General features: G+C 43.0%; 1 protein-coding gene across 1 annotated transcript in view; it reads right to left on the bottom strand.

Annotated features, from left to right (window-relative positions):
* The window catches only part of LOC126336844 (methylcrotonoyl-CoA carboxylase subunit alpha, mitochondrial), a 109,753-nt gene that overhangs the window by 12,216 nt on the left and 80,184 nt on the right, over positions 1-17,353 (bottom strand). Inside the window, exons 10-12 of the mRNA XM_050000927.1 lie at positions 6,438-6,582; positions 5,158-5,351; positions 4,861-5,052 (exon numbers count right to left, since the gene is read on the bottom strand). Of these exons, the coding sequence (XP_049856884.1) occupies positions 4,861-5,052; positions 5,158-5,351; positions 6,438-6,582 (531 nt within the window). The remainder of the gene's footprint in view (positions 1-4,860; positions 5,053-5,157; positions 5,352-6,437; positions 6,583-17,353) is intronic.

The raw sequence follows: 17,353 nt of genomic DNA, 5'->3' as shown, positions 1-17,353 counted from the left end.
CTATGCCAACCTGTTTCTGGGTCATCAGAAGTAGACCTTCCTAGCCTCTGAAAATGTCCAACCCCTAGCCTTAATCAAGTTCACTGGCAATATCTTCATGATCTGGACTCATGGCACAGACACCCTATCTTTATTACTTCACAGCCTCAACACCTACTCTCTCCTCTGCTTCTTCTCAACCCAGTGTGTCACCTTCCTAGACATTGACCACCCCCTCTCTCATGGCTCCATCTGCACCTCTGCCCACATTAAACCCACCTGCATTTTGACAACTGTCATCCCTTTCTCTCTCTCTCTCTCTCTCCTCTCTCTCTCTCTCTCTCTCTCTCCCCCCCCCCCCCCCCCCCCCCACACACACACACACACACACAATCCCTCCCGTACAGCCTGACCTCCCAGGAACGGCATATCTGCAATGACAAGATCCCTTGAGTAGTATGCTGATGGTCTCACCAAGGCCTTCATAAACAGGCACTACCCCCAGACATAATCTATAAAGATCACCTATGCCATTTCCCCTCCCTCCACCAATCCTCCCACCAACCCCAAGAACCAGCCACAAAGGAGTGCCCCTTGGTCACCTAATACAACCACAGGCTGGAACAACTGAACCACATCCTTCACAAGGGCATTGATTATGTATCATCATACCCTGAAATGAGGGACATCCAACTTGAGATCCTTCCCACTCCTCCTGAAGTGGTGTTCCATTACCCACCCAACCTACAAAAGATCCTAGTCTATCCCTATGCCACTTCCAGCCCCAGCCTCTTACAATGAGGATCATATCCCTGTGGAACATCCAAGTGCAAGACCTATCCAATCCAACCACCTAACACTTTGTATTCCAGTCCTGTCACAGGTGTATTCTACCCCATCAGGGGCAGGACACCTGTGAAAGCAGCCATGTCATTTACAAGCTCTGTTGCAACCATTGTACAGCTTTTATATTAGTATGAGTAGCAACCAGCTGTCCACCAGGATGAACAGCCACTGCCAAACTGCGGCCAAGAAAAAACAGGCCTTCCTGTGCCACAACATGTAGCTGAACATGACATGCTTGATTTCAACAACTACTTGACTACCTGAGCCATATAGATCCTACCCTCCACCACCAGCTTTTCTGAAGTGCAAAGATGGAATTATCCTTGTGACACATTTCTCTACTCCCTTAATTATCCCGGTCTCAATCTACAGTAACATACAGTCCCGCACACCCCCCTCCCAACAGTTCCACCCCCTCCGTCCTATCACATTCTCTCCATTCCCATCTCCTAACTCTGTTTGCCAGCCTCTGCCAATGCACCTGTCCACCTTTCCCCTCTCCTCTCCTGTCTTGCTCTATTTTTCCCCACCTCCCTGCCCCAAAACCTCCCGACAATACACCTGTTGGCATTCTAGTCCCCACACACTCCACCAGACAATGGTCCCTTCTTCCCCCATAAGGTGATATCCCTTCCCATTTCCCTTCCCCTTCCCTTCCTTGCCCCCACCAGATTGCTACTTCCATCCCATATGATAGTTGCATTCTGGTCCACGCTGCCAGAGTTGGTGGCCATGTGCATGAGGTATGCTTGTTTGTGTGAATGAATGGTGTGTGTTTCTCTTTTTCCAAAAGAGGCTGTGACCATAAGCTAATGTGTAAGTGTCTTTTTAAATGTGCCTGTCTGCAACTTAGCATGTTGTCTTTGTGGTAAGAAGCAACCTATAGTTTCCTACATTGTTGATAAAGCTGGGCATTCTTGCGTCCCCAAAAAGTTTTTGGGCTAACGGGAAATTTTGGCAAAAAAATGGGACTGTCCTGGGAAAAACGGGACAAATGGACACCCTACAATGCATTTCCCAGTACTGTAAAGAATTCCTGTGACTAATTGTTCACATGATAGAGGGCACTGCTACAATAGTGTAGGTTAGTTCAAGAATTTTGTAATAAAACACTTTATCTCCAGGGGATTGGTCAAAAACACCTCAGAATCTTGATCTCTGTGCTTAGCTTCTGACATCTCCATACCTAACTTCTTGTGCTATCTTCCTGCGGGAAGGACCATGGCAATATTTTTTGATTCACCACTGCCCACAAACTAAATTAACTTAAAATATCAAATAACATCATAAATCAACTCATTTCAAAGAAGTCCTCAGATCACACCAATGTATGTCATGCTGCAGTTGGTGTTCAAGCTGAACACTTACATGACAGAAGTATACTTGTCTGTAGGACTTTATTGAAATTCTAAAATGTTCTTTCCCAATAAAATATAGCTTAACGAGATCAGTTTATTTGTTTTGAATAACACTGCATGAGCAAATATAATTTTTGACTTTCCTAATTACATTTTGTATTATCAAAATTAGCTGGGGGTAAGAAATAAAATGAAATAATGTCTAAGAGCTACTAAAATTACGAAATGAAAACACAAAAATGGCTGTGCAGATTCTGCAACAGATTAACACTAACTTGAAATTATCATTACACACAATATTAAGTTTCTGCTTTGATTTGTGAAACACAATGAACTGAAAATGTTTAACAACTACACTTATGTATAATTAGTAACAACTCTGCAAAGTAATAGCATATTTCCTTACGAGACAGTGTGTACCCACACACAGCCTAGTCACAACAGAAGCAGAAAATGCAGAATTTCTTGCTACTCCCTTCTCATTGATATATTTCTAGGATACATGAAATTTTTATTTGCAAACTTATTCTTTAAAACAGGGGCACTATATATCCAACAAATTTAATACCAATTAGTGTCCTGTAATTTATGTGTTATAAAACAACTACTATAAGTTCTCTCAAAGTAATTCATGACGAAACAGTTCATGTGTAACTGGCCAGATATCCATTTCCAATGGACACAATATTTCATCAAACGACCATGTTGCTGCCACCATCAAGTGCACTGACATACTGAATGGCTCAGAGCTGATGCAGGGATTATATCTGCACTCCCCCTCCCTCCTACCTGGTCTTCAGTCCCAGGTGTGGGCGTGCATCTGGCACTCCCCCTACCCCTTCCTGCCTCCAAGTCGTTCCATCCAAGCTCCACACACAGGGATAAGTGCTGTCAGTATTTCTGCTGTCGCTCTGCCTCCCTCCGAAGTCAGTTTATTGTGGGACGTCTCCTCCCTCTCTTAACCAGACTCAATGTGTGTTCCCAGGCCTTACTAAAGACACTGCCACTACCAGGATTTATCTGTGGCTCCCTTACTTGAATCTCAACATATAATTTTTGGGACTTTGTAATTAAAGTAAGATATCTGTGTCGGAATGCTAGCATGGTTGTAATGCATTGCATGCAATTCTGATAGACAATGTTCTAACAAATTCTGACTTGTTAGGCTGCTGCAGTCTGGTACGCCAGAGCTGTTCTCGGCAATAATCTTGAACAGTACACACAGTTTGGCCTATGCAGTCATGCTAAACTGGTAGGGGATCGCATAGCTCCTGGATTTCCGTAGTCCGAGGTCATTCTTGACACTGCCAAGCAGTGTATGTGTTTTACCCATTGGGCAGACGACAGTTTTCACTTGAAGTTTCCAAAGAATTCATCCAATATTCCCAGATAATTCACCACAAAATGGAATAAATACAATGGCCACATCCTTCTGAGTTCTTCTTCTGTTTTTGCCGCCAGTTGTACAGTTGGTATGGAATGTACAGCTGTCCTAATATGACGCTTTGTGTAGTCATTTTTCCAGAACACCATCCTCAGATGTTTATGTTCTTGGTTGATGTTCTCATTAGCAAAGAGGGTGTGAGCCTATGTACCAATGTTTCGAGCACACCATTCCCCTGCACCAAGTGGTGGCAGCTGTCCACATAAAGGTACAGGTCGGTGTACGTCTTCTTTGGTGCGTGTACATACTGTGGCCCACTGTGTCGTCTGCTCCTCTTTTTACCATGACATTCAGGAAGTGGAGCACTCCACCCACCTTGATTTCAATTGTAAAACTGATGTTCTAGTTTATGAAATTGAGATGTCTGAGGAAATCATTCGGCTTGACCCTTCCATGTAGCCCTAACGTGAATGTGTCATCGACATACTGGAAGAAGCATGTATGCTTCTACTGAGCTGTTTCCAGGGCTTCCTCCTTGAAATGTTCTATATACAAATTGGCAACAACTGGTGAAAATGGACTCCCAATGGCTACGCCTTCCATCTGCTCACAGTAACCATCAGCAATAAAGTATGTCAACATTGAGACATGACTAAAAAGGGTGGTCGTCTCTATGTCAAATTTCCAGCTAATAAGTTCGAAAGATTCTTCTACAGACCTCTGGTGAAAAGAGAGAATCTCTAAACTCACAAGGATGTCACAATCACTAATCCTAAAATTCTTAAGATGCCCAACAAAATCCATAAAGTTGTGAATATAATGTGGGCATTTTCCAACATAAAGAACACACATATCCTTCCAGTATTTAGCAAGTCAGCTTTGAATAAACAAACAGAAATATTTGGACAAAGAGCTAGGTAGTGAATCAATAATTATAGGTTTAGAAACTAAGCTGCCTCAGAAAGTTGGAGAATTGGGGCACCAATGTTGCTAACAATGGGGTATAAAGGTTCCCCGTAACTGTGAACTACTGACAGAAGGGTGGGAGAGGGGGACAGGGGGAGGGAAGAGATATAAGCCCCACATCAGCTCCAAGACATTCAGTTTGGCAGTGCACCTGATAATGGCAACGTGGCTGCTTGCTGAAATACTGTGTGTGTCGAACACTGACATCTGGCCGATCACCCAAGGACTATTTCGTCAAAACTCCTATTATTTTAACATCTGACTTTCCTACTGCAAAGCATAAAATTAGGATGCTGTGATACATATCTGACAACTAAGTTAACATACCTCCATCTTCATGGCAATTATAATCATTAAGGGCTGTCCTACTTCCACTGTCTGTCCTTCCGAGACCCACACTTTATCTATAACTCCAGGCATTGGAGCTGTTGCAGCATTGCTTCCACTCACTCCAGAACTCATTTCCTCTAATTCTTTCATGTATTTTGGCAATGGTATATTGAACTTCTGACTGCCATCCTGTGAAGTCATTGAAGTGGTGTAAGGTAAAATTTTCCAACTAACGTACAAAAACATAGTGTGTTCAAAATAATCACAAACTGAAAATGTAAACTTATATCTTACTTTTGTAAATATGTATATGTCACTCTCACAGAAGAAAATATGGGACTTTATAACATGCCCATCAATTGAGCAAGAAAGATCAAATGAATCTCCTGACTTTGTAAGTTCCCCATTTATTGTATATTCCTTTTCATTTCCCTTTATTTTAATCAAATATGATTTGTCTCTGTTATATGTAATATCTGCTGCTATACCTGGAATGAGATGTCAAAAGTTATGCATACATATAATATCATAAGATAGGCATCATGTTATTCCTCATAAATATTATGCCAGTAAATGGCCTGTAATATGTGTAAAACATACACGTAAATAAATAACATATTTCACACACACACACACACACACACACACACACACACACACACACAGAGAGAGAGAGAGAGAGAGAGAGAGAGAGAGAGAGAGAGAGAGAGAGAGAGAGAGAGTCATGGACAAACACCACATACAAACTAAGCTATAGATATATAAACATCACTAAGCATTATTGAAACATTTACCCGGCACAAAACAGTTAAAGTTGCCCAACAAATCTTTCACACACATGCACATCTACTCCAAAAATATTTTATACTTACTGTAAAATTTGTTATGTAACCTGATAGCCACAGTCAATTATTGATGGTTCAAAGCCCATCCAAATCTGCTTACAACAAAACTATTGTTTTTCAGGTGCATGCACTAAGAAGTGTTTGAAGTAGTATGTTTCCAGGGAAAAAAAAAGAAATTTAATATTCTCTCTCAAGATATTCTGCTTCAAAACTGATAATAAACTATTATTTATTAAAACCCACAACAAAGATTAGAAATAATTTACACAAAACTAAGCATGTTTGGTGACGTTTAGTCCCAAAGCAAATGCTGTCTTTTACTGGAGATCTGGAAAGACAATTAGGAGCCCTTTATATAGTTATTAAACTCTTAAACTCTTGTGTTAAATGCCACAGAAGGAAACAATTAAGTCCTTGCAGCAAATACTATACAGTTGCCAATTTCTTTTACAAAAACGCCACGAACAAAGAAATCTAACACTAAACAGCAGAAATGTGATCCCAGGTTCACAAATCAAAAAAGAAAATTTATACCAGATTAGTAAGGAAACATTACCAAACTCTAATGTGGTTGGGTTTCATAAGACAAGCAGTAATAAACTGATGCAAAAAGGGGCATTTCCAACCAACAACAACAACATAGACAATACTGTGAGTTACCTCATACGCACAAATATTGATACTATCCCCCACAAATATGTAATATGTTAGAGAGATGGTGTTTATTACTCTCAATGCCTGGACAACTGAGGATTTCAGTGCGCTTCAAAAGATGATTTAATCGAAAACCCACTTCAGTTGCAAATGGGTTGTTGCTATTGCGCACTGATTTAACTGCCAACTCCTTTTCCTTGAGTAACTGAGCCAGGAAAGCCTGCAACACAAGGAAAACTAACATGTGATATTGTATATATGCATAGAATATTTATCATGAGAAAATCATATTAATACCTAAAAGACAATTTGTTAGTGTTACAGAATTTTTTTTAAAAAAAGGAAATATTTATTTTGAGAATGAAAATATGTCACAGAAAGAAGAGGAAAGACAATGTGGGTCTGATTACCACTGGCAGAAATCCCTAACACATTTTCCTTTGTTTTCCGTTTCAGCTTCAGCAGGGACTCTATCCTGGTGACACATCTGCGGCTGACTTCCTGTCAGTACACGATGTCCTCCTATGAACTGTCAGGTGTATTTTATCTGGTGTTGTGGCAGATATTTGCAATGTGCAGCTGCAGTCACTCCAACAAATATTGCTCATCATGTCTTTCACATGATGCTGTGTACCAACAAAAAGCATCAGTTTCCTTTTATGTGCAAAATCTTTTTGTCAGGGGAATTTTACATGTCCATTTGATAGAGGAATCCAAAATTAATCTAGTGTGATATTCGTTTTATTGTTATGTACTACAGGAACAGTAGATCATCGGGAATAACAAGTACTCCAGCAGTCGCTCAGCAGCACACTGCACCACGCTGACAGCTACCACCATGCAGAAATGCTGCTCAGTCACTGCAAGCATCTGCTCAAAGACCAGAGAAAATGCACCCGACAACACTTGGGGGGGAGGGCTATATATTTTCCTAGCCCTTTCCTTGGGACTATAGATCAATACTGTCAAAATTCCTTAATATCAATAGTAGAAAAAACAATTTCTCAGGAATAGTTCCTTCAGAATTCTTCCTCCATGCTGATATGAAATGAATGCATATAATTAAACACTGACAGGAGGAATGCATCACTGATTGCACTTTTGTGGCTGCCAACCAATCACAATACTGTAATTTCTATATTGGATCACTGATAATGAGTGTCAACCTGTATCACATTTCTTCATGTTGCTGACATAATGGACTGTCTACATATGTTTAAAAGCTGACAGATAAATGTAATCATATTTGCTTATTTTCAGAAGGAAATCAGAAGTTATAAGTAAGTTAGGAAAGTGTGAATCTGCAGCAAAACTTTCTCAGGATTAGGGGACAGTATACAGACAGTAAGACATCTAAAGAAAAACAAAGAAAGCAGGGGAGTTGTATGAAACTGGAGTGTTTTTTTTTTTTTTTTTTTTTTTTTTTTTTTTTTTTTTTTTTTTTTTTTCATTCGACACTTCATCAGTATGGCTGACTAGATTTAAGCATTGCTATGGGATTTGAGAAATCGCTGTTCAGCACAAAACAGTTCACATTAAGAAAGACACAGCTGGCTTTTTTGTGATAAATTCTCTGATCAGTACAATTTTCCCTGGAACTGATTTACAACACCAACAGGAATAGACTGTACTGGAAGAGCACACCCATATGCACTTTAACCTCTTGGGTAACTTTCGTTTTCTGCAAAGATTCAATGGGCGAGAACAAAATGAAGCCACTTCGTCCTGGAAAACTGAAACAATTATCCTCATTCAAAGGAATAACAACCTTACCATCATAGTATATGCATTTGACAGGATCCCAGAAAGACAATACTATATAGAGACACTGACTCTGTTCCGTATTTGTTCCTATTGTGCGTACATGGAAAAGCGCGCCGAGTGGGGCGGGGGGAGCACATGCATGTGTGTGTGTGTGTGTGTGTGTGTGTGTGTGTGTGTGTGTGTGTGTGTGTGTGAGCGCACGCGCGTGCATTCACATGCGAGTGTACATGTGTGGGTGCATGTGGATGTGAGTTTGCGGTTTATTGTAGGCACTAAAGAGTGAAGCTATTAGTGCCATATGAAAAGTAGTAGGAACAAATGTGGTTAAAACAGTTAAAAAGGTCATAAAACCAGGAGGAGTAAGTCCCGCATAATTCCATTCACTCACTCCCAACCTCACTGGCACAATCACACTATCTCACATCTCTTAAGATAACATAAAATTGGTGAAATATATAGAAAACTGGTAATTAAAACACAAATAATACAAGGGAAAGTCCAGGATGGAATGTAACAATATTATGAAAAGGTTAGTTGCTACTTACCATACGGTGGAGACTCTGAGTCGCAGATAGGCACAACAAAAAGACTGTCATAACGTGTGTGTGTGTGTGTGTGTGTGTGTGTGTGTGTGTGTGTGTGTGTTGTCTATTTTTGACAAAGTCCTTGCTGGCCGAAAACTTATTTTGAGACAGTCTTTGGATTGTGCTTATCTCTGACTCCGCATCTCCACTATATGGTAGGTCACAACTATCCTTTTCATAATTCTGTTACCAATAATACAATAGAAGAGCTAAAGTAACTACACAGAGAAATATGATTACCTCACAACCCCCCCCCCCCCCCAAAAAAAAACCCACTGCAACAATGGAGGTGACACATAATCAAGAATATGCATCTTGGAAATTCTGTTTTTGTCTCAGCAAACTTCAGCTGGTGCCTATCAAATCTTACAGCAGGCCTATGGAGAGTCTGTTCTTCCCTACAGCACAGCTTGAAGATGGTTTAAATTGTTTAAAGAGGGGCACAATCAATTTCAAAGGAAGGCAGGGCCGATACTCCAATTACATCTACAACAACATGACTACTCTGAATTTCACAATTAAGTGCCTGCAGAGGGTTCATTGTAGCACATTTTACAGCAAAATTCATCAACGCTGTTATTTTCAGTGTGAGGGGAGGATCAATGAATAAACAAATGAGCCCCTTCAGAAGTACTGAAAATTTCATTGGGTGCCATAGACAAGTAGCTGACAGAAAATATATAAACGAGTCATTTCTGCGCACAGTGGGTTCCAAGACTGCTGATTCCTGAACAAGAGCACATTTGCATACAAGTTTGCATGTAGCTGAATTTGGTGTTACAGGAAGATCTAAAGTCTCTTTCAAAGGTAATCACTGCTAATGAAACTTCGCTACATCATTTTGATGCTGAGAGCAAACAGCAAAGCTCAGTATGGAAATCTCCACTGCCAACCTCCAAAAAAGCAGAAGTGTTTGCTTTTGCTGGGAAAGTTGTGATCATATAATTTTTTGGTATTCATGGACTGGTTTATCAGCATGTTGTTGCTGCACACATATCAACATCCGGACAACTTTGCAAGTCTATATCCAGGCACAAAAGACCAAAATATTCTTGAAACAGATTGGATGCTCTGCCACAATAATGTATGGCCTCGTATTGTGTCATTACTGAAAATCTGGCAAAAACCAATGTGAGATGCATCCCTCAGCTTCCAATAGTCCAGATTTAGCTCTGTGTGACTTTTTTCTATTCTCTAACACGAAGAAACACCTTCCTGAGAGGCATTTACCATCATCTGACGCAGTAGTGAAGGCTGTGGAAGCAATTCTTAAAGACCTTTCAAAAAAATTGTTTCCAGCATGTCTTTGCAGACTGGCAGAAATGCTGGGACAAGCAAATCACATCCAAAGAAGACTATTTTGAGAAGGACCACCAAAATTATGATGAGTAATGGTATACTGCCAAAAAATTATGATTATTCTTTATTGGACAGCCTCCTAACAGAGCAGCCAACGGAGACCCTTGCTTAGACCCATCTGTGAATACAGCTGTATAGTTGTGGTACTCATTTAAAATGTCACAAAATAACACATTAAAAACAGATGCAGGAGTGCAGCATCTCCTGGACTGCACCAAATCTAAGATTACTCTAAATCTCTGAAGTAACCACAAGGGTAGTCAGTTAAAATCCTGAGTCTGGTTTGTCCTTGCCCCACACCAATTGACTCCATCACATGCTTCACATGAATTTGTAGTTGGATGAGCAACAGTACGGCATGCTGGTGGACTGGATGCAGTGACGATCTTATATGTATGACCCATTACAAAATTGTCAAGGCTTTCGTGGCCACTTGTTGACAAACTGCCTATTGGCTTCTGTCTCGGGTTCTTCGGCCGATGTTCATCTGACGTTTCGACAGCCCGAGTGGATGGCATTGTCAAAGCTTCACCCTCCATTGCCAGTGGTGAACTGGAGCCGAGCTCGCGGGCGCAGACTATATGTACCTGGCGTGCCAACGTCCAGGGCTACTCCGCGGTCATTTCCGGTGCGGTTCTCCTCTTGCTACCTGCGACGGTCGTTCGCTGCAATACGGGAAGCCAGGATCGTTTACCTTAAGGCTTTCCTCTTTCTTGTTCAAACTGTTCGCGTGTTTTTGTGTTTCTACAGCTTCTCTGTACAAGCGCGTGTGATAGTGCTTCTCTACAGCCAGAACTTCCGTGTCGGCGAATTTTATTACGTGGTCGGTCTCATTCAGTGCATGCTCTGCCACGGCCGATTTCTCCACCTGCCCCAACCTGCAGTGTCGCTTATGCTCCTTGATCTTGGTGTTAATGGATCATCCAGTCATTCCGACATAAACTTTTCTGCATGTGCATGGTATACGGTATAATCCCGACATTGCAAGTGGGTCTCTGTCCTCCTTTGCCGATCTAAGACACTCTTTGATCTTCCTTGTCGGTTTGAAAATCGTCTTTACACCATGTTTGCGCAATATACGGCCGATTCTGTCAGTCACTCTGGCAATGTATGGCACAAAGGCCGTACCCGACATTTCTTTTTCTGGTTCCTTACTTCGCCGAATGTTTGGCTCTGTTACACTTCTAATATAATTTGTGGAGTACCCATTGCTCCTCAGAACAGTTCCCAGGTGTTGCATTTCTTGTTTGAGGTGTTGCGGTTCACATATTCGTCCTGCTCTCGTTACGAGCGTAGTAATCATGCCTCTTTTCTGGCTCAGGTGGTGGTTTGACAGTTTGTGCAGGTATCAGTCCGTGTGTGTCTGTTTTCGATACACGCTGTGTCCCAGGTTTTCGCCGTCCCTTGTGACCAGCACATCTAGAAATGCAGTTTCTTGTCCTTTTCTACTTCCATGGTAATGTTATGTTGGCATGGAGGCTGTTCAACTGTCTTGGAAAGTCACCGAGCTGTTCTTCACCATGGCTCCACACAACGAAAGTATCATCAACGTACCTGTACTACATGTTAGGTTTGCAAGTCGCCGAATCCAGTGCCTGTGCTTCGAATTGCTCCATGAAGAAGTTGGCCACCACTGGACTGAGAGGACTACCAATGGCGACGCCTTCCAGCTATTCGTAGAAATCGCCATTCCACGTGAAATAGCTCCTGGTGAAACATGCATGGAAGAACTTTGTGATATCTTGCAGGAAAATGGAACCGATGTGCTCCAGAGCGTCACTGAGTGGCACTCTTGTAAATAACGAAACAACATCAAAGCTGACCAGGATGTCGTTTGGTGCAAGTTTCAGTTTCTTCAGCTTCTCAATGAAATGTCCTGAGTCCTTAATGTATGTGTCGGTCCTCCCCCCGTGTGGCTGGAGCAGAGAGTGCAAGTGTTTTGCCAGTTTATATGTCAGTGATCCAGGAGCACTAACAATCGGTCTCAATGGAACGTTGTTCTTATGGATTTTGGGTAATCCATACAGTCGAGGTGGTAGGGCTTTTGTGTTGCGCAGGTTTATCTGTATGTCCACCAGCAGAGAAGACGCTTTGATTAATCGATTCGTATTCCGTGTGATACACTGCGTCGGATCTGCGCTTAGTTTTCGGTACGTCGTCGAATCTAATAGGTCTCGGATCTTTTGCTCATAACCTTCGGTCTTCATTACAATGGTCGCATTCCCCTTATCGGCAGGCAGTACCAGTATACTATTGTCAGCGTTGAGATTCTTAATGGCTTGTACCTCTTCTTTCTTCAGGTTCCAAGCTAGTGGTTTTGCTCGGCGCAGTATCCTGGCTGTTTCCGTGCGTATCTCCTCTGCCCTTTCACAAGGAAGGGTCCGAATGGCTGCTTCGGTGTTGGCAATGATTTCCTCCATAGGTATAGTTCTCGGGATGATAGCAAAATTCCCTCCTTTTTGAAGAACAGACACTTCCTCTTCGGTCAATTGTCACTCAGTGAGGTTGACCACTGTGTGTGACATGTCGGGAATCGCCTTGTCAGTCTGCTTCCGACATCTTTCAAACTTTTTCTTCTGTCGCTCGGTGCAGCGCTCGAGTTCGTTCTGCATGCTCCTGTGAGTGATGCTGTCAATCTTGTCCCAGTCGTCTCAATGCATTCTGCTACTTAGTTGATAGAAAATGTCCAGAAGTTCCTGATCCGTTCTTGCCAAGTCTCTCCGTGTTGTATGTAATCGCTCACAAAGAAAAGCTCGTTCCATTCTGTCGTAGATACGATGTGCTTGGGTGGTGGTGAATAGGCGCTTACATCTCAAGAACTTCGGTGTAGCACATTCATCTCGGCACCGTGACAGAAAGGCGAGAGAGGACATCAGTTGAGCTTTCTTCTTCCGTCGTTGGTCAAGGCATCAGTACAATCTGCAAATCTCCTCAATGTAGAGGCATAATACAAAATTGTTAAGGCTTTCGTGGCCACTTGTTGACAAACTGCCTATTGGCTTATGTCTCGGGTTCTTCGGCCGATGTTCATCTAATGATTTTTCTGACGTTTCGTCAGCACGAGTGGCTGGCATTGTCAAAGCTTCACCCTCCATTGCCGGTGGTGAACTGGAGCCGAGCTCAGGGCGCAGACTATAGGTACCTGGCACGCCAACGTCCGAAGGCTTCTCCGCAGTCATTTCTGGTGCGGTTCTCCTCTTGCTACCTGCAACGGTCGTTCGCTGCAGTACGGGAAACCAGGATCCGTTTACCTGCAGTGAACGACCATCGTAGGTAGCAACAGGAGAACCGCACCGGAAATGACCGTGGAGAAGCCTTCGGACATTGGCGTGCCAGGTACTTATAGTCTGCGCCCGCGAGCTCGGATCCAGTTCACCACCAGCAATGGAGGGTGAAGCTTTAACAATGCCAGCCACTCGTGCTAGCGAAACGTCAGAAAAATCATTAGATGAACGTTGGCCGAAGAACCCGAGACATAAGCCAATAGGCACTTTGTTCGACCCATTGTAAGGATCTGCTGCTGGATGGTGTGTGCCGGTTCCCCAGCCTCACCATACACACTGGGTACAGGGCTGGTCGTACAAGATCCCGTGACCAGCCTGATCTCCATATGGTGGATAGTGACAATGATCTTCAGCTACAAAGGTATCATCAATTTGTATACCGTGCATCTATAGTCGTCAAATTATGAAGGCCCTACAACCTAGCAGACATGCCCTACCATTCACCAAGACCTGTGGCTAAGACACTTTATGATTTCAGTGCTTTCTGCATCCTTGCCTTTGGATCCTTTAGCTGTGGTAACGATGACAGTCTGGAACAAAAAATTAGATCCAGAATCCTCACCAAGTCTTTAAAATGCATAATGGTGTCCAAGTTGCAAATGATGAGTTGTAGTTGCGGCACTGGAGGACAAACAGAAACCTGCTAAATCGTACACAGCAATGAACCCTGGGCCAAGTAGAGTGGGAGCCCTATAATACATTAGGGCACTTAAGTCTCCCAGCACGAGAAATGATCAGGGGCGTTTCTCTACAAGATCTGCGAGTAAAGACAGAGTATATAGTGATCCTTTGATCCAAATGAACATCAATAGCAACTGCTTGGTGATCAGTAACCAAGGACAGAGCACAAGAGCAGTCTGTGTTGACGACAAACACGGCAACCCTTGTCTTGGCCCTTTCGCCTGCCAGGTCATACTTGAAGGCATTAGTAGATTTAAAATGGATCTCTTGTGAACAAACACACACAGAGGATGTTCCTCTGCTAAGTATTTCAGTTCCTTCTTATGCATCCTAAACCTGCTGATGTTTCGCTGCAGCGTGTGAGCCATTTTATCAGTAAGGTTTTCTTTTCATCCTGTCTCTTGACTGGAGCAGGGATATCTGCGTCAGTCGGAGGCTCAGACAAATGCTCTGCTCCAGGCAGGCGTCACAGTTTATGAAGCCAAATCCTTACAACCATCAGATAGAATGAGTTCTGTTTGAGCTGACCGTTTATGATCTGTCACCTTCTGCAAAAAAAACAATTCCTGTTTGGCTTGGTTGCCAGAGGAGGCTTCAGAGAGGCAACTGCAGTAGTGGTAGTGGCAGTGCTGGCTGTTTACCGAGTCTGCCATTTTCGATGCCGGAAGCTCTACAATACGGCCTATATTGCTCTTCCTTCAAGGTACACACTGTAGTTTCTACTGCAGATGGGTGAGCCCCACAGAAGTTAACACACTTTGGAGGAGATGAAAAACAAATCCTTGATGGATGGTCTTATCACATTTGCTACAAGTGGCACCCCCTTAAATCACAGAGTGGTGTGGCCAAGGTGCTGACATATAAACTAGCATACTGGGTTGGGTATATAAGGCCTCACAGTTATGTGAATGAAACCAGCCTCGACACGGTCTGGAAATGTTGTACCATGGAACATAAAACTAAAAGAATCAGATTTCACCACCTCGCCCTCTACCTCTTCATGATGTTTTGCACATCAATCACACCATCTTAAATACACACACCATTCAAAATTCTTCTTTAGGGGTATCAGTAACATTTCTGCATAGTTCAGGGTGTTGTGTGGCTCCACTTCAGTAGCATATTACCAGAGGCATTTAGCTGTCTGGAGGTTTGTTCCCCTTGTTAGGAACTAGACATTTCAACCAATAGTGTTCCATTCCTGAATCACTTAATAGATTTTAAGGTTCCAGCAATGCCTCCTAAACCCTTTTGAATATACAAAGGTGAAACTTTCTCATTGTTTACATCTTTGCTTTTAATTATTAAAAATAATTCTGCCTAACAGCATGTGTTCTGTTACTATAAACTGAAATATTGGAAAGAATTCCTGAAACAGGAGAACTGGTAATATGAGCCCCCTTGTTAGGACGGGTGTTGATACCCACCAGCCATACACCATTCCAGTGCCAAGTTATATGGAAAAGTTCAAGAGTTCCATCTCAGTCCCACAAGCAGCTAAGGAAATAAGGGTCAACCCAAACAGAGCCCCCCTGCCTGGGTCAGCCTTAATACAACTGATTTCAGATGGTTGCTCAGAGCTTGCCTGCTAAAAGCCAAGCATCTCATGAGCATGCAGCACGCCATGAGATTTATAATAATAATAATAATAATAATAATTATTATTATTATTATTATTATTATTATTATTATTATTGTAGGGGTATTTACCATCTTCACGATGTGGGTGGTTACGCCAATATTCCTGATATCCCAATACGAGAGAAGAAAAGTTGCTGCTCGCCATACATTGAAGATGCTGAGTCGCAATAGGCACAATAAAAAGATTCACACAATCATAGGTTTCGGCCATTAAGGCCTTTGTCAGCTGTAGACACACACACACACACACACACACACACACACACACACACACACGTGCAACTTGCACACACGTCTGGAATCTCAGAGAGCTGAAACTACACTGCGAGCAGCAGCACCAGTGCACGATGGGAGTGGTGACTGGGTGAGTGTGAGGAGGAGGCTAGGGTGGGAAGGGGGAGGGGGAGGGATAGTATAGTGGGAGTGTCAGACAATGAAGTGCTGCAGTTTGGATGGAGGGTAGGAGAGAAGGTGCGGAGAAGGGGATAGGTAAGTAGCGAAAAATAGAAATAAAAATAAAAGAAATTAAAAGACTGGGTGTGGCGGAGAAATGATGGCTGTGTAGCGTTGGAATGGGAACAGTGAGGGGGCTGGATGGAGGACAGTGACTAACGGAGGTTAAGGCCAGGAGTGTTACGGGAACGTAGGATGTATTGCAGGAAAAGTTCCCACCTGCACAATTCAGAAAAGCTGGTGTTGGTAGGAAGGATCCATATGGCACAGGCTGTGAAGCAGTCATTTAGATGAGGGGTATCATGTTTGGCAGCATGTTCAGCTACAGTGTGATCCACTTGCTTTTTGGCCACAGTTTGCGAAGACCGTTCATGCGGACAGACAGGTTGTTGGTTGTCATGCCTACATAGAATGCAGCACAGTGGTTACAGCTTAACTTGTAGATCACATGACTGGTTTCACAGGTAGCCCTGCCTTTGATATGATAGGTAATGTTAGTGGCCGGACTGGAGAAGGTGGTGGTAGGAGGATGTATGGGGCAGATCTTGCATCTAGGTCTATTACAGGGGTATGAGCCCAAAAGGTAAGGGATCCGGAGCAGGAGTTGTGTAAGGATTGACGAGTATACCGTGTAAGTTCGGTGGACGGCGGAATACCACGGTAGGAGGGGTGGGAAGGATAGTGCGTAGGACATTTCTCATTTCAGGGCACGGCGAGAGGTAAACGAAACGCTGGTGGAGAATGTAATTCAGATGCTCCTGTCTGGGATAGTACTGAGTTACGAGGCGAATGCTCCTCTGAGGCCAGACAGTGGGACTTTGGGGGGTGGTGGGAGCCTGGAAAGATAAGGCACAGGAGACTTGTTTTTGTACAAGGATGGGAGGATAATTTCGGTCAGTGAAGGTTTCAGTGAGACCCTTGTGTATTTAGAGACTGACTGCTCGTCACTGCAGATGTGACAACCATGGGTGGCTAGGCTGTACAGAAGGGACTTCTTGGAATGAAACAGGTGGCAGCTGTTGAAGTGGAGGTATTGCTGGTGGTTAGTAGGTTTGATATATACAGAGGTACTGATGTAGCCATCTCTGAGATGGAGGTCAACATCTAGGAAGGTGGCTTATTGGTTTGAGTAGGACCAGGCGAAACAAATGGGGGAGAAGTTGTTGAGGTTCTGGAGGAATGTGAATAAGGTGTCCTCACCTTCAGTCCAGGTAGCAAAAATGTC

This window comes from Schistocerca gregaria, chromosome 2 (assembly GCF_023897955.1).
Source record: "Schistocerca gregaria isolate iqSchGreg1 chromosome 2, iqSchGreg1.2, whole genome shotgun sequence".
NCBI lineage: Eukaryota > Metazoa > Arthropoda > Insecta > Orthoptera > Acrididae > Schistocerca > Schistocerca gregaria.
Note: the sequence above shows the minus strand (reverse complement) of the source record. Positions and strands in the feature narration are given on the sequence as shown.